Genomic DNA, 25,098 nt, shown 5'->3' with positions numbered 1-25,098 from the left:
CGAAAATAAAACAGCATGTAGGCAGCACATAGACAAGGTCCAAGAATTGAAAATGTATGGAATGACTTAGCCGTGAAGGTACAAAGATGAGCAAGTGCTGCCTCCCTGAGGATTCTGAAGGTAATGTTATTTTAATAAAATAGAAAACTTCTTTTAGGTAAAATTATTTTATTTAACTCAAAGCAGCTTCTTGTGATTGTCCATATATTCAAAACTACTTCAATTTCAGTTCTGTGTAGAAGATGATAAAAAATAAAGCTTGAAGTTCTCTTACCTCATCAATAAGAAACTGTATGTTGTGGTTTATTCTTCATTTCTTTTTCACTTTCTATGTTTTCCCATATTTAAGTTACTATCCATTTTTTTTTATTTGTGATGCACCACAATGGATCCAATAACCATATCATAAAAAATGTTTTAAAGAATGTATTTGGAATCTGAGAACTGGTTTGTGGCCTGTGTAGGCTTACCTTGTACTTACTAATTTCTTGCTCAAAGTACCACTGAACATAGGGGTTTTCCTAATAACTTTGAAACAAAGTGTATGAGAAAGGTGTGTTTCATCCAGTGTCCAGTTTCAAATTGGAAACACTGATTAACCTTAAAATCTAGATAAAAACAGGGGTCATTTTCAACTCATGTAAAAAATGGTGAAGTTTTCCCTAACAGTCAAAGAAACCTTAAAGCTATCTTACCACCTCCTCAGTTCAGTGCCACAGACATACTCAGAGCCCAGCTTCAGCAGGCTGGGGTCAGCTCTTACAGCCTGTGCAAGCCAAACAATTAGTGTACTCGATCGATTACAATAATACCTACTCATAGCTCAAATTAATGTGAAAAGGCCTCAACAGTAGAGTCAAAAGCGTTGCACAAAGAGCCCTTCCCAGTACTGATCCTTTTCCGTGGTGCTATGCTCATCCTGCCAGCATCCCTCTGGTTCTCAGGGTTAATATTTTCAGATTTTTCTTTTGCTTTCTTTGTCTCTCCATCAAGAAAGTCAGATTCCCACAGCTAAGCAGCATGAATGCCTTCTTCCCTAAACGAGTGTACTTTAAATTATTCTGATGGGCAGAAAAACATAGAACTCGCGATTTCATGTGCATGTGTAATTAATTTATTATGTAAATAAATAATTTTAAAAATGGAAAAAAATTTAAAACATGTATTAACTGAGCCAACACTGCTGGAGAAATTGGTTTTGATTGCAACAGGTAAACATGTGGCAGCAGGACTCGGTGGGCCCAAAAGTGGCCAAGGGTGCAGCAGTGCTGCCGGCACGGGGGCCAGGCTGGGCAACGCCACAGGGTGCTGTGTCCCACCCAGAGGGGTGCACCTGCCGTGGCAAAGCTTCCCACTGTGCAGGCATGGCTCTGCCAGGCCAGGCTCCTTCAAAGAGCTGTAAATGTGCACCTGCCCTACTACTCCAGCAGTAGCCAGTGTGAATGGAGAGCTGAACTTCTGTCGCTCTGCCTCCTCGCTGCAGCTACAGCAACAAAGTTGTCTTACCCGGGAACCCCGAGGCAGAGCCTGTGTTTATTTTGGAATAATATATAATATATATATAATATATATATATTATATATATAATATATAATATAACCCGTCAGCCAGTACTGATGAGAGTACAGAGCGATACAAAGCATTTCTTGGCAGGCTTTTGGGTGTATATATAGCATATAGTAATTTATTTCTGATACCTAAGATTGTAAATTCTCCATTCTTTGTTATTTAGGGCAAATAATGGCAATTGTCTGTATATGTAAAGTTTATCCTCTTGTTGAGGCTTAACCTTGAGAGGTAATAAAGCATTGTGAACCAACAGGCCACATCTAGAAAATAACCCAGAGAACAAATTTGCTTTCAGTTTTCTCAGGAGACTGTACAATAAATAGTCAAAGGCAGAAAAGGCAAGCAGTGTGGATCTGTTAACCCTGTTGTGATCCATTGCATATTAGGATGTCACAACTGTAAAGGGATTACATCATCCTTCATTCCACAGATCCCACTTAACCTGCATACAGCAAGCATTTTACAAAAAGCAGTCTGTGTGCATGTGAAAGATGGAAAGTGTGTTGAAGTGCAAAGTGTGGTGGAAGTGTGAAAGATGCAGTGAATCTACCTGGTTTGTGGGATAACTTCCATACCACATTTAATTTACAAAACAAAAAGCTAATGGAACAGTATTTAATGAAAAAAATAGAGGTCTGTCTGTCAAAGAACCATATATACCGGCTTTATTTTATTCACATTCAGTATTTTTGCCACACCTCCTATATTTGAAAAGAAATTTCAAGCTGTTTTGTGCTATAGATACAAATATGGCACTTGACAGACTAGGTGTCACCTCTGCATAAGTGTGTTGTGCCCCTAGAGCTGCAGGAAAAAAATGCAAATTTCTAAGAGTATTATCAAATATTTGTAATCACATTGACTAGTTAGATCAGTTCATTTTCCAGACAAGTAGTCTAAAGTTCATCCTACCTACCCTTGACCTTTGTGGCTATTTCTTTCATTATAAAGCAAATCACAACAAGGCTGTTGACTTGTTGTCTGTGCTGGGCTCAATAACTTGAGTGGCAGGTGAGTGCCATGAATATCATCTTGGGATGATATAAGATCCGAATATCTAAGAAAAATCAAGCAATCTATGTCTACATTTTTTATATCCTGAAGGGTCATCAAAGTAATAAAAATTAAACAGACTGTTATTTTAAAGAAAAAAATATCTTTTAACATTTTAAAACAAATTAATTTCTTTAGGTCTTGCGACAGGTATTTTCTCTATCATATTGCATAGCAGCTCGCATGAGTTAAGCCTAGTTAGGGTAACTGTTAGCATAAGCCTATGAACTTTAATTACTTTTGTTTTAGAACAAGTAGGTAAAATGTAACCAATCTTTTGACCCAAACAAGAGAATAGAGAGCCGAATTATGCAGACAACCAGTTAAGTCATCAAGAGGTGTGAACATGTCCAGGTGTCAACTAAGCACCATGCAGCTCCCTGCTCACTTCCCTCCCCCCCCCGCCCCGGTGGGATGAGGAGGGGAATCAGGAAAAAGGTAAAACCTGTGGGTTGAGACAAGAACAGTTTAATAACTGAAATAAAAATAAATATAATAATAACCACCACATATTTGTAATAAAAAGGAGAGAGAGAGGGAAAGAGGAATGAAATTCAAAAGGAAAAAAAAATAGCAAGTGATGCCAAATATAACTGCTCACCACCCGCTGACTGATGCCCAGCCAGTCCCTGAGCAACGGTTGGCCCGCCCTGGCCAACCCTCCCCCCACAGTTCGTATACTGAGTATAACGTCCCATGGTATGGAATAGCCCTTTGGCTGGTTTGGGTGAGATGCCCTGGCTGTGTCGCCTCCCAATTTCTTGTGTCCCTCCAGCCCTCTCACTGGAAGGGCCTGAAAAGTCCTTGCCTTAGTATAAATGTTACCCAGCAACAACTAAAAACGTCACTGTATTATAAATATTATTCTCACACCAAATCCAAAACACAGCATTATACCAGTGACTGAAAAGAAAATTAAGTCTATCCCAGCCAAAACCAGGAGACCAGCAGTGTTTGGAACACAGAGGCTGAGAGTGCCAAAAACAGTGACAGAAAAGAGCACAATTTGAGCAGACTAATCACCAGTGAAACATTCTCTAATGAGTCCTAAAACCAAGGACAGTTAGGGTATGTTGTGGGTAATGCAGTATACTTGAAACAATCATTCAGGGAGAAACTCTAATACTTGCATTCGGGCCCAAGACCACCTCTCCAGTCCCCATGGAGATGGCTGGTAGAGTATTTTGTAAGATGAGCTTAAATCTTTCCAGGAAAACCAAACGTTTTTATTTTCTTTAGGTACAGAAAGAAAGTCTGATTCACCAGTTCTCTTCAAACACTTACTAAATGTTGCAGATAAATTTTAAGCATTCTAGTATTCAACAGAATATTCTGAGATTCATGACTTGAAGTTTTTCCTAGGTCTTTCTGAACTCTAACAGAAGAGTGCTCCTGTGGCATGGCCCTTTGGCACAGTCCTCCAGCACTGTCCTGATGATGCCCCACACCAGGCTTCCTCAGCAAGAGGGCTTGGTGCCACTCTTAGAAGAACTCTAACCTTCCTGGGTAGGCACATAGCAACCAGCTACATCACGAGTGTCTCTCCAGCCACTCAGAGCTGGGGTAATGAGATTTCAGAGGGAATCATCCATCTGAATAGCTTTGCAGAAAAGGTGGAGTCCTAGCAGTACAGCTGCTTGCAGAGAGCCCTCATTGTGGCCTTCTACAGACAGAAGTTCTGCACCCTCTGCCAAGCATACTTCCACCCCCCACCCCCATTAATAGGAAGTGGTCTTCCAAACCTTCTCCATGATGAGGGGTGTGGGAAGGCCAAGGACCAAGATTTCAGCCCTAACTTCTTCCATCAGCCTGGAGTGAGAGCTCCAGGACTTGGTGAGCATTTCCTCGCTGCCTAAGCTGCTGAGTCCTTCACAGGCAATCGACCCATTCTTTATGGAGCTTTCAGGACCCACAGCTCTGCTTGCCCGCTATGAAGAGAGCAGTCACCACTTAGGCCTCAGGTAGCTTCACAGGCTGCTAGGGCATGACCAAAACCAGCAAAAGCAGGAGTAGTCAGAGCAGCAAAGTAAGCTTCTTGTAGAACCCTGTGACACCAAGTTCTCAGGAGAGGTTGTCTATCTAAGGCTATAGGGCACAGGGCAGTCAGGAGAGGAGCAGGCTGCTGCGCTGTACTGGTGAGGTAACGCAGCCCATGAGGTGCAAAGGTGAGACAGAGTAAATGACAGCTCCTGGTGGATCAGGACATTGGTGTTCATTTAAGAAAAACCAAGATCGGAGCTCTTAACCTGCTTGATCGCTTCACACATTCCCTCTCACACCACTCGCCCCTTTCCTCCCAGGGTCTATTACGAGGTCCTGAGTTCCCTTCGTAGCAGAGACACTGCTGCTGGTCTAGGAAGGTCAGGCAGAAAGCTGTGCTTGGTTCCGTGCTAGCGGTCACTGGCATTGCCAGCCAAGGGACTCCGGATGTCCGCCAGCATTTGCTTGCATGAATCTGCCGGATTTCTAAGAACTTCTCTTCATTGTCAGGATCTTCCTCTCTCTTCCAGAAACTCTCCGCCCAGCTCCCGGCCCGCCCCTGGCCGCCCCGGCGGCTCCCGCCCGGGGCTGCGCGGTGCCCGCCCCCGGCCCGCCCCGGCCGCAGTGGGTGGTGCGGCGGCGCCATGCGATTCCGGGCTAAGATCGTGGATCTCGCCTGCCTCAACCACTTCAGCCGTGAGTGTGCCGGGGCTGGGGGCGAGCGGGCCGGGGGGCGGCTGTGCCTCGGCGGGCAGCCGGCCCCCCCCCCCCGGGGGAGGGAATAGGGATGGCGGCGGGGGCCGCAGGGCCAGAGGCCTTTGGCGGCGGGAGGCGTTTCCTCCCCCGCGGGGTGTGCGGGGCTCCGCGGCGGTGCCAGCTGCTTTCTGAGAGACGGAACGTTTCTCCCCGCCCCGCTGGGATGAGCTGTGTGAAGCGGTGCTCGCCATAACGCACCCCCCACCCCTGTCAGGTGTCGTTAACACCATCGCCAAGTTAGCCAAGGCCTGCACCCTGCGCCTCACCGCCGGCAAGCTGTACTTCATCCTCTCCGATAAGGTCGCGAATGGCGGCGTCGGCATGTGGTGCGAGCTGTGCCAGGTAAGGCCGGGCAGGGCCGGTAGGTCGTGATTAGGCTGTTGGGTCTGGGCTGCGGGGCGCTGCGGGGCCCGGCCCTGGGGCTCGCCAGGCCCGGCCGCTCGGCCCCGCGCTGTGCTGGGTGCCTGGCAGTGGTGCAGCCTCCTGCTGCTGCTGGTGCTGCTGGTGCTGCACTGCACTGCAACAGGAGAGCGTAACTCACCGGCTGTACCCCCAGTTTTGGGGACTGAGGGGTGTTGGGGCAGGACCTGCAATGAATAGGTTTAGCCTCGAGCAGCGGGCCTTCCTGCTCCTGCGGCCTGTCTTGCTTCCTGCAGGTGGTGCCAGGCAGGGGAAAGCTGCCCATTGTGTGCACGCAGGTCTAAGCTTAAGGTCTATCAGTTTTCACCTGTCAAGTGAAACTTGCCCCTCTGCCTGTTTCTTTTTTTTTTTTTTCCTCCCCCCATCATTTGCTTTATTGTATCTCCCAATTTTCAAAAATTGTAGGGGAATTTCTTCGATGAATTTCAGATGGAAGGTGTAGCTCCAGAACACAATGAAATCTATTTAGAGGTGGTGCCTGAGAACCTGTCGAGAGCATTAAAAACTGCCCAAAGTGCGAAGACAGTGAAGATCAAGTTAACTAACAAACACTGTCCCTGTCTCAGAGTTGCTGTGGAATTAGTAAGTGCAACCATGATTTTATCTTCATTATTAAGAAAAAAGCTCTTGAAAATTAAGTGCTTTTCCTAAGATCAGATAAAAGCTTTGGTAGTCTTTGATGTTATTCTAGAAAACTAGATAAAGAAAAATCATGCAGTTTTTCATTTCACTAGCCTTTCTGGCCCTCATGGTTGGTAGCACACAGAACCAGCTTTGTATTTTCCAAAAAGCAACAAAGAGATGGAGGAAGAATGAAACCTCTGTGATTGAAGCACCTTATTCTAATGTCTGCTTTTCTCCACTCCTTCATTCTCTAAATCGTTTGCAGATTATTGCCGTCTCATTGAAGCTATTAGGTGAAGGAGGTTTCAGTGTAGTGTTTGGCTCTTTGTTCTGCTTTTGTCCTGCCTTTCTGTTTCAAACTGCATTCTTCCAAATTTTTTTTGTTGTTAACACCTCTTCAGCTAAGGATAGCTTATAAATACTAATGGCTGATACCTCACAACCACTTCCTTATTCAGAAGGGAAGTCTGCTTAATAGTGGTCCAGTAGGAAGCAATGGAAAACTGGAACTGAGTGTCTGAGGCATTCAGTTCCAGTATTTCCCAGAGTGGATCTGAAAAATTTGAATCTGGAATTCAAGTACTGTTCTTAATTGAAAGAACATCCTTTCTCTCCCTCAAGCCATCTTTATCAAGCAGCAGTAGGATTGTGACACATGACATTCCTGTGGGGGTTATTCCCAGAAGATTATGGAATGACTTCAGGGAGCCCAATGTGCCAGACTTTGATGTAAGCCTCCATTTTTATATTCCCTACAGAAAGGGGAGGTTGCAAGTGAGATGCTGTTGCTGCAAAGTGTACTGCTGGTGGGTTTTGGAGAGAAAGTGAAAGGAAAGAGTGAAGATTGGAGGCTAGAGGTCTGGAGGGGGATGGGACATGGCTTCCATCTGGACTCTTTTTTAAGAGAGTCCAGAACCTGTGGAAACAGAGCTGGTGGCTACCAGTTGTTGCTGTGATATTCAAGGTGGAGGAAGAGAGGAGGAAAGGACTTGCATGGCTTTAGGTAGGAGCATCTCCAAACCTAACACAGGTTTAGGTTGTTTCAGCTGGTTAGGTATCAAGTGGCCCAAATAATCTGATCTTTCTGAAATTCATGGCCTACCTGCCACAGTCATATATGTTTTCCCCTGATTTTTATATATATGCTTTCTACGTAATTTTTGACTTTTAGTGGAGTTGCAAGGAAAGGTCTTTGTGCAGATGTGCTCCTGTTTGAGGTTATAGATGTCTCTTACTGCTATAACTAAGAGTATTTAAATTCTGAAGACACATGACTCGGTAGAAACTTGATGTATTTTATTTCAGATTTACACTGATGCAATACCAGATATAATTACAGTACCATGGGAATCATGTTCTTTTCTCTTGGGCTATAGTAACTATTAACTGCTCAGTAACACAGATGTAGGTTCATGTGAGAATCTGATCTGCCAAAACCTGTCTATTTTGATCACAGACTTGGGCTAGCAATTACTAGAGAGGTGACCTGCTGGTATAATGGGAAAGAGTTCCTCTGTTCCCGAGACGTTCACCGAATTCAATTAAATATTGTGCTTCCTACACTCAATAGATAGCCGAGTCCAAAATAAGATAGAATTGAAGGGAGAAATAAATGCATCATGTTCCAATCACATATGAAATATTTGTGTGAATGCAGTTCTTACATCTTTCTAGGTCAGTATTTACCTACCAGTGCTGAAAACAATGAAGACTGTTGTGGAGAGAATGAAGAATCTCAGCAATTCTGTTGTAAGTTAAGGTACTTCAGTTGTGCGTCCTATAGACCTTATTTTATCTTGGACTTAGGATGTTGCTCTGTTGTCCAGACCCATCCCCCCATATTGTACCTTGTTTTGGGAAGGGTCAGACATTGAACTAAAGGCACGTGAAGACTGTAAGTGCTGAAGAGAATGATGGGGTTTATTTTAGGATTTACGCTGGAGAGCTTGTCCTGGGCTTCCCAGAAAAGTGGTGCTCTTTGTACTGAATCCACAAGTCGGTCTTCATAGCTGGTAAGAAATCGCTAGCTGGAGACTTCACAGGTGATTCCATTAAAGAAATGCTATGGAATCTTGTGTTAGGTGTCTGTGTGAATGAACTTCAGGTAAACTTGAGGTGGAGTTCAAAGGAAATCCTGCTAATAGCTCCTGGATATCAGCCTGTGCTTTAGACTCTGACAGAGCGGGTTTCCAGTCTGTACTGGATTTCTGGAGTGCTGGTGGGCCTTCCATTGAAAGAAGCCCTATGTACTTGGCCAGAAAAGGGGTTTGGTTTTTTATTAGTAGTTGTTGCTCACAGTCACCAGGATTGACTGACATGAGAGTTAGTAAGTAAAGCATAGAGCTTTGGAATAGTTTGGTTTGGGGGCTGTTCATACCAGTTTTGATTAATGGGAAATTTTCTGTAAACACTGAGACAGTCTCAGTCTTCCAAGTCTTGGAAGAGTTGAGTGATTACCCTGGGTTTCTGGCAGTTTTGCAAATGACAGCCATCCTGCAAATATGAGACTAAGCACTTCAAACTCTTCTGCTTTGTTGCTGTTACGGAGTTTTTGTTTTTTCTGTCTTCCTCCTTCTCCCATGTCCCCAGTGGAAGTGCTTGCACACAACTAAGTATAGTATCACTGCTTTGTTTCCAGAGTTGAAGATCTCTTCTCATGCAGGATAGCTGTGTGATTGGATTGTACTTTGGTGTTCAGCAACACTCAGAAGAGATAGCGTGTTAACACTGGGCTTACCCACCTTCCGAAGTACCTTACCTCTTGCTCCAAAGCAGGAAAATAAATAAATCTGTGAAATAGCTTTATAGCTCTGAGGGAGGATGCAGACAACATGCATCTTCTACATGCTTTCCCATTACTAAAGAACAAAAATATCATGTCACAGTTAAATTTTTGTGCTAGATGCATCCTGGTAGTAAAACTGCTCAAGATCAGTGCTGCAAAAACAGCTTAGAAGCTCTTTCACATAGTACTTGTTTGGGAGCATTCATCTGTGGGCATCTCCGTTCTACAGGAGATTCTAGTTCTGATATGAACCTCTTTTTAAAATTACTGAGAATTCTAATCACAGAAGTGAAGTGCTTGGATGTGCTTCAGGAATCCTCTGATCTGCTTGGGATTTGTGTGAGGTCATATACAGTCTCTTGGTTGGACACTTTGTCAGGATGGAATTTGAAAGCTCTCAGCCCTTTTCCAGGATTTTTAGCAGGTCAAAGTTCTGCTTGGAGTACTGTTCTGGTGCAGTTGTTTTCTGGTTGTAAATCTTTGAAAGCAACTCTGCAACTGCAGGTCGCCTCTTGGTGCATCCTATTTTCTGTGTGTGTCATGTGGACTGTCTAGGTGCCTTTCTGTTTGTAGAAAAGCAGGAAACATTATTGCATTTCTCCGGCTTCAGGCTCTTTCTTCTAAAGTCTTTTCCTCAGCACATGAACTTCCCAAAGCCAGTACTTGTTGTAAAATTACTGGATAGCAATTGAATTTCTTTCTTCTTATCATTTCAGGGAGGTTAGCCTAGGATAATTCACACAGGAAGGATGAGAAAGGCATTTTTTTAACTGAACGCTTAAATGTTCAAACCCTGTTCAAAAAGTACAGTTGAGCTGTGAAGGCACTGAAGTGCTTCTGGAAGCATGTATTTGACTGCACTCTATTCTGTAATTTTGCAGTGTGAAAGTGGCTTGCCTAAAGTTGAGTTTGATTGTATTGCAGGTGATTGAAGCAAACTTGAGTGGAGAAATGAACTTGAAAATAGAAACTGACTTAGTATCTGTAACAACACATTTTAAAGACTTGGGAAATCCTCCCTGGGGTGAGTTTCTCTGTTGCCTCTTGTGTCTGTCTGATCTTACTACTTAGGTGTGATGCTGGTAACAGTACTTACCTTGTTAGTCCTTAAAAAAAATTTCAAGTACTTTGAAGTCTTTAAATGAAATCTTAAAAAGAAAAGTGGCCCATGGCTGTTTCATGTTTGTGGGGGAACCTCTTCCAGTATCCTTGAGAACTTGGTAGGAAAACTGGGCACTGCAGTTTCTGAAAAACAGCCCATTTGAGTACCAGCTGTTCAGTGATTATCAGGTGCATCCTTATGGGTCTCGAAACTCCTGCTGTTTTGATTGTGTTATGTTCTCATGCTTTTAGCATCAGTGGATGAATGTCAAGATTCTGCTCAAGACAGAGATCTGGAAAGCATGGCTGAAGCACGCATAGACATCAAGAAGCTGCAGCAGCTGCTTGCTGGACAGCAGGTCAATCCCACAAAAGCATTGTGCAGTAAGTTCAACAGCTCTGCTTGCAAGCTCCTGTTAAGGAGGGATGTTTGCCATACTTGTTGTCACAGCAGAACAGCACATACTCTGTTTCGTCTCTTTGAAACTTGGAGGACTTTTAATATTTTACTTTTAGGCTGTAAGCTTCAGGCCTTAAGTGTTTGGAGAAGAAAAAAAAATTAAAAAGTATTTAAGCCAGGCCCTTTTATACATATCAAGTTGAATACTCAGACTATCATGGGTGTCTTCTTGTTGTCATTGTTTTGAAGCTACTATTTTTATTATTATTTTGAGGTATTATATTTTTTAAAAGTCTTAAAACAAAGCCCCTGGTTTGTAGCAGAGAAACTGATATTTACTGACATGTTTGTTTTAGTTGGTTTTTTTTTCCAGATGCTTTCTTACATTCAGCACCAAGCTGATTTTAATACCAAATGCTTTTTATGCATCTACTGTTTCTAATCATAAAAATATGTTCTTTCTGGCAGAACCCTGTGCAGGGTTTTATATCATATTTTGCTAACTCTGTATGCTTTTCCTGTGAACATCTGTGTATTATGGTGTAGTGCAGATGCTAAGAATTTCCCATGTGTCATGGTTTAACCCCAGCCAATAATAAAATACCATGTACTACCCCCTCACCCAGAAGGATAAGGAGGAGAATCAGATAGGAGTGTAAAACTCGAGGGTGGAGATAAAACAATTTAAAAATTGGAATAAACCAAAACAATAATAATACAGTTATAATGAAAAGGAGGGAGAAGGGGAGAGGAATGAAGTTCAAAGGGAAGGAAGAAAATAAGTGATGCACAATACAGTTGCTCACCACCTGCTGACCGATGCCCAGCCAGTCCCCGAGCAGCGATCAGCCCACCCCAGCCAACCCTCCCCCCACCAGTTTATATACCGAGCATGAGTCCCATGGTATGGAATAGCCCTTTGGCTAGTTTGGGTGAGATGCCCTGGCTGTGTCCCCTCCCAGTTTCCTGGGCCCCTCCAGCCCTCTCGCTGGCAGGGCCTGAGAAACTGGAAAGCCCTTGACTTCGTGTAAAAATTACCCAGCAACAACTAGAAACATCAGTGTGCTGTCAACATAGGTCACACCAGAGCCAAAACACAGCACTGCACCAGCTACTAAGAAGAAAACTAGCTCAATCCCAGCCAAAACCAGGACACCATGGAAGATTTAAATGATGGGTATAGCATTATAGGCCTATACATTACATATTTCCTTTTTGGTATCAGCTTTCATAGACTCTTTAGTAATGCTTTATAGGCCCTCAAGGACTTAAATATTACAGGGTGATATGTCTGGTCATCCTTTTGTCAGCACTGGTAGAAGCATTGTATTATGATGGTGTTCTGTAAATGTAATACTAAAGTATTTTTTCCCATTTTAAGCTGGATTTGTTGTTTGTTTTCTCTTTACAGATATTGTAAGCAAAAGAATTGTCCACTTCATCTTGCTTCATGAGGATGTTTCACTGCAGTATTTTATTCCAGCACTTGCCTGAATGTTTTGGAATGTTGGTCACTTTCCAGCCCGAGGCCTTTTCCATTAAGTCTGGAAACTTTCATGAGCTGCCAGAGTACTCTCATGTGATATGTTGTTAGATGCAGCCATCCGATGGACATTATTTCCATATTTATAAAACTGTTCAAAATAACTCCTCATCCAGAAGGCATTTTTTGTGAAGAGTTACATGCTATGAAAGACACAATGCTGAGGAGCTGGCATATCTGAGCGTTATGGGGAGCAAAGCTGATATTTTTATGTGCTTTTGCGATGCTTTGAGCTGTGGGGAAGGCAATGTAGGTTTTGGGTTTTTTTCTTCCTCATCAACAATGATAAAGGTAGAATTGACCTCTGGAGCTGCTGCTAGGTGTGTTCAGTGTTGTACAATCCAGCTCCAAGTTAAGAGGTCTCCAAACAAGCTGTCATACCTCCATGTAGCAGGAGAGCAGTCTGGAGGGCTGACAGATTTGCCTTGGAAGGTATGCACAGGCCTCCTGAAGAGGTATGGGATTGACTTCTGTTGCAGCAGTGATTACATGGAATTGATGCTGCTGCATGTTGTGCAGCAGAAATGTGTCTGAGGCAGAGGAACTTCCTGTGGCTGTCAGCGTGTAACTGGGTGTAAAAGCTGCTAAGGAGCACCAACAGCTTAGCTGTGTCTTTTTGTACCTGGTTGTATCTTTTGATCTGACTTGCTCCAACATAGTACAGAAGAACAGTAGTTCTCAGTGCTTGAATGGATGTGTTTAGCTCTTGCCCTGAAAGGATGAGAGAAACAGTCCGAGTTACCTTGTTGATGTGGGTGTTGAAGGTCTCTGTCTATGTACAGAACGAGTATCGTATGAGGACATGTGTGAACACAGCAGTTGGTGTGAAATAAAGAGCAAGTTATCTCTGGATCACATTTTTTCCCCTTTCCAGATGGAAAGTATTGTACAACCTGTGTTATTATGGTGTCAGACATGGCGAGATGTCATCTAGGCTCCAACGCTGAGCAGCCGAGAGTATAACCAGAAGCAGAAGCAGTGGCAGTACTCCTGTCAGTAAGTCTTGGTCATCTCCTGAGGTCTTTTCCTCCTTACTCTGTGTATGATTGTATTATTCAGTCACGTTCCATATAGGCTTTGGTGTTTCACTGGGTTTTGAATATGTTGTGGAACTTCTTGGTTTAGAAATAATGAATTTGCTGCCAAGCAGGACTGAGAGTTTCTGCTAGACAGCAAGTCTTGTTGCGGTCAGAAGTGTTGCTGTTTTGTTTTCATTTTTCCCCCCAAGAGGCATTGAGGTTTGGGGAGCAATTTTTCTGTTTCTAATTTCTAATTGTGGTATCCTGAAAGTGGGTATTAATGCCTGCAAGTGAGTGTATACAGTTGTGTTCTTGTAGCTGTCTGCGAAGCTCCCTCTGAAAGTTCTTTGAGGGTGTAGGTAAGCGGGAGCCACTGGCTAGTCCTGGCCCTTCCTTCAGTGGGCTCTCTGGTGCCAGCTCTGTTCTTCTGTTTCATCGTGTGTACACCTGCTGTATGCACACAGGTGTATATATGCTCTTCAACAAACTTAATTTTACTCCAACCATAGATAATTTGTGCTTATTTATCACCTACTGTCTACAGAGTACACTGGATGAAGGACTTACATGGTTAAGCAAGGGGTAAGACTAAATTCTGTGATGTGTTTGGCCTAATTCTACTTCAACTGTTGTCCAGAGCAATCAACTTCTTCCTTGATGAGTCAGTGGGATACCAGCTCCCAAAAGTGTGCAGGCACAGGTCTGCGGTTTAGGTAAGCATTATTTAGTGAACACATTCTTTCACATGAATAGCATACACACTGAAACCTCCACTAAAGGCTACTGAAAAGTATATGATGTCACTGACTTCTTCAAGTTCCTTGTTAGACCTAAAAATCAAAACCAGGGAGAAGAGGGGATTTTCCCCCCTCCATTTTTAAGAGAGTGCCTTTTTTTTTATAAGACTCTGCTACACATCCACTGTGGTAATGGATAGTGGCAGTGCTGAGTGGTAGGAATTGTTGTATTTCAATTTGGAATCACATTTGTTGGATCCAAGTGTGCCTGTTACTATGTGTCCCAAGTCATTCTGTACTTCATGTGCCTGATCCCAGTTGATCACTGGGTGCCTTCCTCAATGTATCTGTTAATTTTGGAGAATGTTTTGTGGAAATACCTCTTGACAAATTTAGCATCTGTATTATGGATTGAAAATTTGACAACTTGCTGTTGGCAGGCAGTATAATCAGTTCAGTGCAAATACATTCATATTGATGTGGATCATATACTTCTCAAGCTGTAGTCCCATTTCTGCCTCATTATTAAATAAGACCAAAAACCAAAGAGATTTTATTTGGGTTTCTGAGCCACATAGGTTTACTTTAATGTATAAAAAATTATTGCCAGAAAGGAAGTGGGATAATGATGTTTAGTGGAGAAGCGTGCTCTAGACTTGAAGAATATGTGAAAGGACATTGTTGTCTGGGCTGGAGGGCCGAGCACAGGGACTGGGCATCACACCTAAATATGTCAGGCAAATAACGACCTCAAATTTTCTTTGAGATCAGTGTCTAACACCATTCCTTCAAACAAGGGAGCTGCATGTCCTCTGACATTGCATAACCTAATTGGCAAAGGTTAGAAGTCATTTAGTATTATGTGATTGAGACAACAGCTGCATTGGGAGGGGGGAAGAGAATTCTGCAGGTGTTACGTTTTTGGTTTATATATAAATTTCTGACTTTTATTATAGACTTCTTGGCTCTGTAAGTCTTACTGTACCTCTCTGTAAGATGGGGAGGGAAAAAGGATCACTGTTCTTCAATTCATAAATGTTAAGATATAATCAAACAATTCAAATGTGTGCTTTATTCTGTTGTTTTGGACCAGTTGACACTGGGGCTGTTGAGTAACTAGGTCTGCAGAATTCAGGTGTGAGTGTTCATCACCGTAATGGTGCTGCTTGTACGTTAACTCCACCTCCAGAAAGGGCAAGAGGGTTTTTTCTTTTCTCCTTTGCTAGGAATATTTGAGTGTTTGGGATGTTCAGCTTGTGGGTTATCAGGCTGAGTGGTTTTGCTTTGTCAGAAAAGAAAATGAGTTGAGGTGTGACATGAGCATGTGTTACGGTCAGGAAGGCATTTGCTGCTTGTACTGACTTGGGGTCATGCAGCACTGAGCATCAGACAAGTGAAGCCATGGGTTTGGGGGCCTCAGTATTGTGTTCTTGGGAAGCAATCAGACAAGCTTTCTGCCTCCAATGGCAGAAAATCTTGAAAGCAGAAAACCTGACATTTGTGTTTGAGATGAGCTATCACTTAGTTATGCTTGTGGAGAGATTTCTAGCTTTCTGACCTCCTATGTCAGTTAAAATAGTAATGCAGTAGAAGGCAGGTATTTAGCAGAGCAGTAATCTGGAATGGAAGCTTTTTGTACTGGTGAGGGATTTGGGATCCTGATGTGGAACTTTTCTTGGAGGGGTTGGTGAAAAATACCAGTTTGCCATGCAGCTGTAAGTAAAATTAAGAGCAGTCTTGCCAAGAGAAGTGGCTTTAAAACATTGTTTTGTGGCTGCATACTAGAAAAATCTGAAGAACAGGCATGATGTTCCTGTGTATTGTTTTATTACTTGCAAACAGACCCAAGACTTCAGATAAGCATGTGGAGAAAAAGCATTAACCTCTGCTAGCCTGAATCACCGAGTTCAGGTCTCTAGGAAAGCTGTGCGATTGGAGTAGTTTGTCAAATAGTACAAGCGATTTACATTCTGAAAAGTCGTCCTGAAGAGGCTTCTTAGCCACCCCTATACAACACCTGCTGCTCCCTGCTTCCCAGGTCCTCCCTCAGTTTGTATGCTGAGGAACTTTTCTTTCTTTGCTGGGGAACTGATTCTGGGTGCTTCTGTGCCTGTTTGTAAAACCTAGCAGATTCCTGAATTCCAGATTAATTAAAGAGCCAACCCCATGTGTTCTTAGTTAATGGCCTGGTGAGAGGATGGAGGCAGGCACTGAGGGATGAGAGGGAAGCTGCTGTACCTCTGTGCTAACTTATGTTACTCTGAACAGCTGCATCACAAGCTCCTCGGATTCCCTCTGAACCTTGTTCGTCTCTGAGGGGCATTGCCATCCTCTTCTTAGGGCCCTCCTCTGATCTGTGGCTTCAGCGTGTCTACCATGTGTGTATGTTCCTCTGCTGACAATTTTCCTTTCACTGAGGCAGGATTTATTTTCCCCCCCTCTTCTTGGTGAGAAAACCCTTCCTCTATACCACAAGATGTTTATTGAAGCCACTTGTATGCCTGTGCTACCTTAATGTTTTCTAAGCAGGGTATGATACGTTTTTTTATGCTGTGGCTGAAGGTGATGCTGTTGACTGTTTGTGCTGGTACATACTTGGAGTAGTTGCTCCTGAATGTATGTAGTACACAAGGTTACGTACATACTTTTTGTACGTTTACTGGTAGTTTGTGCCTTAATTTTAATCCAGAATCTGTTACATTAGCACCCCTGAAGCTGCAAGCTTCTGCTTTTTATGTCATTTTAAACAGACAAGTTCCTACATGACATCGATGTATTTTGGTTCTGCTTCCTAAGGGAACGGTGCTCTCTATTTGGCTGATGTTCTGTTCAAATTTCATCCAATTCTGGACCTTCCAATTGCTCAGTTCTTTTACAATATTCTAGCTCTCCTGTCCTCTTAATCAGTTTTGTACCAGAAGGTGCTGGTTTGTTACGATGCAGTGAAAAAGGAACTTGGAAACTGTAAATAATCACTTAAAATACTGTTTATTAAAGGTAACACTGTAAAGAAAGAGAGGCTAGTATAGAGGATCTTGCATCCCTTTAGATGCTGGCAACACTGGATCACGCAGCTTCAAACAGGCGTCTGAGCGGCACGCAGCGTGATGTGTATATCCCACCCACAGAAGGGTCATCCCCCCCATTGTGGGGTTCTTGCTGCGTTGTGGTGTCTTTGCCTGCTGTCAGCAGGGGATTAGTGCCTTGGTGTGCCTGCAGAGCGGGACATGCTAGACCTCAGCCCATGAATCTTGGGATGTGCTGGAACTGGCACGAGGGAAATGTGCTGGAAGAGTGCTTGAGTGCAAGGGAGAGTTGACAGCCACTCTTCTGTGCCTGGCCTGCAGAAGGGAGTGTGTCCTCTGGTATCACAGCACTAGCAAAACTAGCCAGCTGCAACAAGGCTTTTACCTTCACATACCAGGTTAGCTTCCATAAGTAGTTCCTGTGCCTTATACCTGGCACAGCCACCAACCCCCCACCAGCTTTCAAGAGTTCATTGACTGTCTGTGCTGTTTCTTCATCCTCTTCAGGCCAGACCACCCTGCTTCTTGCCTCTGCTGCATCCAGATTCCTCTTTCTCCAGGCTCCTCTTCCAGCCAGCCTCTCCTCATCTAGGCTCCCCTTCTGTGGCCTCTCCTTGTTTCTCCTACATCCAGGGCATGCACGCACACACGCACTCTCACCTCTCCCTCTGCTTCTTCCAGGTCTCTCTTCATCCAGGGACCCTCTTCCATACCCCTTAGAGCTATTTAACTACTTAGCAGGAACCAGCCACAGCTGCACCTTATCCACATCAGCCAACCCACCGCCCCTGAAGCCAGCCCACAGCTGTATATTATCAATGTTAATTAACCCAGCTTCATTCCTCTACAATTCTCTGGCACAGAGGAGGGAAGACAGGGTGTACCTTACTCAGCCCCCAGACTCAGGAGAGCGATGCGTGATGTGGTGGTAAGGGGTATCCTGCTGCAAACCGAAGGCAGGCGGGTGGGCTGGCAGCACCTAGCCATGGCAGGGCACCCCACCCTCCATCACAGGTGCTTCCTACCCAATGGAAGGAACAGTCTTGCCGTGTTTTCTGGTGAGGCTCTCCCCAGGTTATGCAATGTTTGTTTTCAAGGGATGAATTAAAAAAGAGCTATTACTTCTTTCCCCGATTCACTTTTAGTTGGATGAAATGGGTGTCATGGCAGCTATGTTTCTCAGAAAGTTAGTGTTACAAGACAGCGAAGGATCTGTCCAACAACAAAGTGTCATGAAATATTAATGATTTTTTTTTTTTTTTTCTGTCTAAGGAGTCTCTACTCATTTATTGCAATCAAAGAGCCTGAAAACCTGGTGCAGATATAGCTAATGTTCAAAACAGGAGGCAAATAGGAGAAATGGTGATATTGCTGAACTGCTAGTTTTGCTTCCTTTTTGCAGTAGAATGGCTGGGTTGACTGTAATTCTTTGGATTCATTTCAGAGTAGTGTGATTGCCATTTAAGCTATATTTAAATCACACTATTGTCCCGAAACATTCATTAAAACAGTTGTTCTGTGTGCAGTGCAAATTTGAAGCCATTTATGGAGCACAGAAACGTTTTTTTACAGAAGCTTCTAATATTGACCTATCTATTGATCTTTTGAAAACTAGTGGAAATCCTTCACTATTACCATTAAATATTACCTTACAATATCCTCACCCATTTTGTATCAGACACTGTATTACTTTCCTATTGCAGGCCTTGATTTTCAAGAAATCTTTATGTATAAATATTAACTGTCCATTTTGATACACTATCAAACTCTGCTATCTTATATTCTTTTCATCCTTTTTTTCAAAGTATGACTTAGAGGAGCATTGAAGAGGGTGAGAACGTAGAACTCTCTGAACCAATCACCAGCTGCTAGGTAGTAATGAAAAATAGTAACTTTCATTAACGGTTATTTCATTCTGGTGCTGCAGAGTTAGCGCAGAAAATTAGTTGTTCTGCCATTTCAGATGCTATCCCACTCCTGGCTAAATAGAGTTTAAGTTCAGATGCTGCAGTATCTGTTGTGGTCTGACATTTAGCAGTACTTAACATTTAATCAAATTTACTCTGTTTTGGAACACCCAAGATTCTGTCAAGGTTAGGTAACAAGAGGAGACAAACTTGAAATGCCAAAGGGTAAATAAATTCTAAATATAAGACAGGGGAATTAGACAAGATGTTGGCCTTGTCCCACCATCTGTCCCTGGGACCACAAGATACTCTCCGTCCCTCACATCTGACCTCATCTGTCGTGTTCTGGCATGAGCTGATACTGTGGAGCAGCCTTACACAAGCAAGTCCCTGGCAAGTCTTCTGCCCTGTTGAGAAAGCCCAGGAGGAAGTCAGGTTTATGTTACATTGCTTTGGACTTGCTCCTGATTTTTCAGATGCAATTGCTTTGAAATTCACCTCCGCTTTGAAGTCTACCTGGCCCCAAACAACTTTTAAATCTTCGCATTGAGTCACAGTAGTTGTTAAAGAGCTCAGGCCCCATGACTGCTGGGTTTGATTTTTTTGCTCTATATCTTGAATGAAACTTTGTCATATTCTACATTTTTGATCTGTTCAAATGTACATGTGCCACTTTAATATTTGGTTATATTCTTCAGTTAGAAGGTAATGGGTGTAATTCAGAGAATGATGGCAAGTTTGTGAATTCAATTGGAACAAGCATTTTAAGTGGCAGCCACAAAAATTATTCTTGAGCAGCTTCAGAGAGTTAAGGAATTTCTGGAAGATTCTTGTATCAATTGTATTTCTTCACATGCAGACAGACTTTGTCCAGTTCAAAGTTAAATCTTGCTTTGAGTGTGTATGGGCTTTTTGACACCACCACCCCACCCCACCCCATCCCCCCCCTTGAAGCAATAACAACATGTATCCAGCTGAGTAACTTACAAGGTGCATCCGTTTGGCGCTTTTTGTAACCATCCAAAACAGACGTCTTGCAAGGTCGGCATTTGAGAACACAACAAATCTTTAGACCTGTTTCACATTGTGTATAGTTGTATAATATTATGTGGTTTGGTTTCCAGTTTACATTTATAAGGTTAAATTCTGCAGCCTTTAGAAATAACTTTCTCTGTCTTCATAACTACGCAGGTCTTATTAGAGAAAACTGCAGTCATGGGCTCAACTCTTTGCTGAAGTGCGTAGCAAAAATCTCTCTGCCTTTGAGAAAGCGTTTTTGTGTGTCAGTGAATTGGTATAGAAACTTGCCTATAACCTCTTGGGTTTCTTGCTTTCTGATTACACACTACTGTATTACTGATCCTTGTTTTTATGCTGCTTTATAAAAGACTTTGCATGTATTTTTTTTTTAATGCCACAGCAATTAAGAGTGAAATTTTGATTAGAGAAAGAAAACAATAGAGGGAGCTAAAGAGCTGTGCAAAAATGTATTACTCTGCTCTCTTACAAAAACAAAGGTAGGAACAAGCCGTGCACCTCAGTTAACACTTGTGAGAGGGTGTGATTTTTTAATAGTCTTTCATAAATTACATTTTTCAGGTGGGCAGGTTGCCAGTGTCTAAATGTAAGGCTGGAATTGTTTAAACTTTGCAAGCTATGAAAGAAATATTGTTTCTAGAGCAAGCATCATGAATGACCCAGGTCAAATCATTTAGGCCCAGACCCTGAGAGATGCTGAGCTCAGCGGAGATGGGTGGCTAAAGAGCTTATGGGACCTCTGCTCAGCCCTCTCTGTGCCTCAGTGCTTCATCTGTAGAACAAGAATATTTGTACTAAACAGCTGGGTTCAATATGTGGCGAATAAATGCACGAAGGATTTCTAGTGCATTTGGCTTCTCTGATAGAGGCCTAAATCTGAATTGTAGCCTTCACCTCCCAGGTATTTCCTCGGGGACATCTTTATTCATGCACACGCTCAGGGAATGGTCAGGGAAACAGACGGTGAATGTGTGTGGGCTGGTGCCATGAATGTCTGGCTCTCCTGTCCTTAGGTGGGAGGACAGGTATGTTCAACTCGTAGTGAATTAGTAACTAATTAATCTCTCACTTTGTGATGTACTATTGATGACAATCTGAAGACAATTTATTGCAGTTCACTAAAGGAATCTTGGACTTCTTTACATTTTGTACCGAGTTGTTGGCTAATTAGTTGGTTTTTCTTACACTTGACAGATTTAAAGGCTGCATTCTGTGAGCTTGTATCGTGTTTTGTCGTGTCATGTAACTATGGAAGATGCCAAGCTGGAGCTCGCAGTAATTTATTTTGGTATTCAAGAGTCAGATAGATTTCCAGCAATAGAAACTGTGGGTTACTAAATGTAATCGTTCAAATGCCAGGAGCCTTTTCCAAAAATGAAAATGGACAAAAAATTGTCTTATGTTATACAAGCAAAAGTTAAATCACACTCAGATCTTAAGGTATTTTAAGTGGTATCTAGTCATGGGCTGGCACTTGTATAATGTGCGGCAAGAACCAGGAACAACTTTAGCCTTTGTTTTACTCAAAATAACTGTCAATGTTAGCAATGCTAGAAAAATTTTACTTACCACTGTCACTTTGGTGAATTTATCACTTCTTCAAAAACATAGAAGCAAGCTAGGAACTGAAAAAATTACCTCTAATTCTCAAAAATATTACGGAAGAATTTGTACACAGGTCTTAGACTTCTGAGCAGCTCATAAATACCTGTTAATTTATAGTGCCCAGCTTGCAGCTGCCATAAATCAGCTTAATTCATTTGTAATCCGTAGTGACGCCAATTTATGCCAGCTGAAAAATAGGGCTCTGTGAAGCTTTCCGTAATTCAGGTCGAGGTGATCTGCCTCGTGGCACGGGAACCCTTCTCATAGATCTCCTTTGTGAGTTTTCTTTTGGAAGCTGAAAATAAATCCCAAATTCCAGTCACAACATTTGAATTTCCAGAAGGCGCTGGCATTTCTGATGAAGACACAAACATCGACATGCCATTGGCATGGGGTTTTGTTTGGATTTGGCTTGGCTTCTACCCTGCCGATGGCGGCTATTTGATTTGTGGTGTCTGTGAGCCTGTGTGGCTTCATCACAAGACCACATATTAACATAACGGAGGGCACAGAGTTCCTCTAGAGCAAAATTAATCCTTGCGGCAGTTTTTGTAGGCAAAAAATTGGAGAGGACCTGACTCAGGCCCAGGGCAGCGTGCCCAACAAGAGCAAGCAGATTGATGGTTACCAAAGGTTTTTCCACTACTCTGGGGCAGTGCTTCCTCTTGGGGGCTGGGACTCGGTGATGTGCTCGTTTTTCAGGAGGTGTGTACTGATGCTGTCCAGCTTGTTTCCTTAGAGGTCATTCAGATTGATGGAGCCAGAGACTCAGGAGGGCATTTTGGATGAGAGGGATGCATTCAATCATGTAGGAGTAGGCGACACGGAGCCCATGCGACATGATCTTTGCTTCATTCTAGTTTGAAAATGATCCTTTTTTTGGGAGGCAACCCATATTTGGGAAGTTCAAATGTTTACCTTTAAAGAAGCAGAGATAAGGAAGACTGTTATGGTTCATTAAATCTCCACCGTAGAGCCATGCTGACTCAAGCCTTTCCAGAAATGATCCTCAGAACTGTATCTTTTAGGCCTGCCTCATGGAACGTAGGCATCTGAGCTCCAGCCCTCCAGGCAGGGATGGGAGCATTGACCAAAAACTTGGCCGCAGCTTCAGTGCTCGAGTCAGCCAGAGGATAGGAAAGCAGTGTCCTGCGTCTGTAACTGAGGCTGTTAAAGGCAATTTCTGTGTTGTTTTTGGATTATTAAGAGATCGAGAATCATTACAGTGATCCTTTCCCATCTGCCTTCTAGTCTCTCTGTCTCTGGAAGATAGGCAAGGGGGTTTGAACTTGCTCTGTATCACACCAGAGTGCCTCCAGGATGGTTTCTGTCAGTGAGCTTCCCTTCCAAGCCTTTGAACATTTCCCCTTGTTTGCAAATTCACAGTCTGACTCTAAGGCTGAAGTCTCCACAGGTGAAACCCAGTAAGCTTCCATAAGAAATTACAGTTTGCATCGGATGGGCAGATGTGCCCTTAAGTACTGTGACAGCGCAGAAGATAGTGAAGGCAGATGGAAGATAGGCCCCTTAGAGGGAAGAGGAGTGATTAACTCCTGCAAGTATAGTGTGTGCTGGTGCAGTTGCCAATATTTTAGTAAAAGCTGACCACAAAAATTTATTTCCTTCATTCTGTGATAGCCTGTGAGTTGCAGGGGATGAAGGTATTTGCAGAGAGGAGAGGAGGCTGCAAAGACCCTTTTCATTTGGATTTTTCTTTGACACAAACCCACTTTCTCACAGCTAGGCTAGCTGACAAATGGCTTCTGTTTGGCTGCCCTGCGCTGCTGTCACTGAAATGTCATCGTGTGCAGACCCAGCGCTCAATTGGATCACAGCCACAGGAGGCTTGAGGTAGGGAGAGGGGATCCCTCCCTGTGCACTACCGACGCACTCAGGCTGAAAACATCTCTACAACAGGTGAGTGGGTGATCTGGTTCTGTAGGCTGCTGCTTTTTCAAGGGACTGCAACACGTTCTGTTTTCTATCCCAGTCCAAGCACACGCTTGGGAAGTCCACAGATTTTAATGAGAGTTAAGGAACACCTCAAATTAAGGATGAATTTGGTGCCAGGCTGAATGTTTTGCCAAACAAGGTACTAAAATACTTCAGCATGGAAGTTCAGCGTCGTCTTTGACATAATTTCCCTTGGTTTTGAAGTGTAAACCACACATTCAGACCTGACTGAAGGAATATTACCAGATGATGATGTCACTTTTTTAAAGAGCCTTTGCAAGAATAAGAAAATACATGGAAGAATTTTATCTCATTTACTAAGGTATAGGAGATTGTTGCTATAATGCAAAGGAGAAAATCTGATAGATGTGGAAAGAAATCTGCTGTATCTCCAGTGTTATGCCAATATGTCCATACTGGGAGGTCCAGCACCAACGTGTTGAAAAGCCCTGCAGCTTTGTACGTCTGGGAGGTTGTGTTACTTTGTGCTGTACTATAGTGACGAAGTGGGGATGAATATTCACAATTTGCTTATCGTTAAATTAAATCAGAGAACCTTGTCATGCAATGAGGTAGGATGAGGGGGTGAATTTCATCTTCCTACTGACGTTGTTACACGTGTTATACAAAACCAACAAGAACCCTTTAATGGAAGGTTTGCGGGGACTGGACTTCAACAGTGCTGCTGAATTTTTTAATGCAGTAAATCTTTTCTTAGACAATGGAAGGAAGTAGCTGTTAGAGCCTGATTTATGCTAGCAGGACCAAGCCAGCAGAGGAAATGTTTAAAACTTAGTAATTTATACCATCTAAGTTATAAAAAAAAAAAAGGAGATAATTTATGGTCTGGTGCTGTAATTTGGTGCTGCTCTCTTCCATTCATTGCACTTCAGTTGCCTTACACCCAGGGATGGGGTTGGTGTCTGATGAACTGTCCTTGCCCTGGGAGAACTCCGAGAGTTTCTTTATCAGATTTATCTTTTTTTGGGGGTTTTTTTGGTGGTTTTTTGGTTTTTTTTTTTGGCACTATATGCAGTAGAAGCATAGCTAATTGGAAGAAAAAAAATCTTTGTGAAAAAATAATAGATTTCCCTCACTTTCACATTCTGGTATCTCCTTTTCTTTAGCACTTTGTGTCTCCTATTTCTACCTTTTCTACCTGGTTTCTGAAAGCTGAAATGTCTATCATAATTATAATGTCAGTATTTACCACATCAGTTCTTTCCTCAGGTAATTGTCATGGTTTCAGAAACAAGATTTATTTATACTTGTGGTCTTAATTTGATTTTTCTGTCATCTCCATTCACTTAAAAGTTTTAATGAGAGTAATGACAGCTTTTGTTTATTGTCTTTTCGTTTATAAAGGCTAACCTGCCTCTGATTTCTTAATTTGATCAAAATGATGCCCTTCATGTGGTAAGTAAATGTTCGGTAAATGGCTTGGTGTTCTGTGCACTAAACACTGTGATACCTGCAGGCATTGTCTGTACAGCACACTCTGACACCAAGCAGTGGTTAAAAAATGGGGTATCTGAAGTACACTGGGCACATTCTGAGGAAATTTGTTGTCCCCACCTCAGTT

The 25,098-nt window shown here is 42.8% G+C and overlaps 1 protein-coding gene across 3 annotated transcripts; it reads left to right on the top strand.

Annotated features, from left to right (window-relative positions):
- The first annotated feature begins 3,321 nt into the window (after nucleotides 1–3,321).
- On the top strand, nucleotides 3,322–13,083 carry HUS1 (HUS1 checkpoint clamp component). Of its 3 annotated transcripts, XM_055708391.1 has the most exons (8): nucleotides 5,158–5,298; nucleotides 5,573–5,700; nucleotides 6,184–6,360; nucleotides 7,024–7,131; nucleotides 8,077–8,151; nucleotides 10,112–10,211; nucleotides 10,541–10,672; nucleotides 12,100–13,083. In XM_055708391.1, the coding sequence occupies exons 1-8, from the start codon at nucleotides 5,247–5,249 to the stop codon at nucleotides 12,180–12,182; spliced, it is 855 nt and encodes a 284-aa protein (XP_055564366.1). In that variant the 5' UTR covers nucleotides 5,158–5,246; the 3' UTR covers nucleotides 12,183–13,083. The 3 variants fall into 3 exon arrangements, with proteins under 3 accessions (XP_055564367.1, XP_055564365.1, XP_055564366.1); XM_055708390.1 differs by lacking the exon at nucleotides 5,573–5,700 and having other exon boundaries at nucleotides 3,852–5,298; XM_055708392.1 differs by lacking the exons at nucleotides 5,573–5,700; nucleotides 7,024–7,131; nucleotides 8,077–8,151 and having other exon boundaries at nucleotides 3,322–5,298.
- Nucleotides 13,084–25,098: the final 12,015 nt, after the last annotated feature.

This window comes from Falco cherrug, chromosome 4, assembly GCF_023634085.1.
Source record: "Falco cherrug isolate bFalChe1 chromosome 4, bFalChe1.pri, whole genome shotgun sequence".
NCBI classification, from domain to species: domain Eukaryota; kingdom Metazoa; phylum Chordata; class Aves; order Falconiformes; family Falconidae; genus Falco; species Falco cherrug.
Note: the sequence above shows the minus strand (reverse complement) of the source record. Positions and strands in the feature narration are given on the sequence as shown.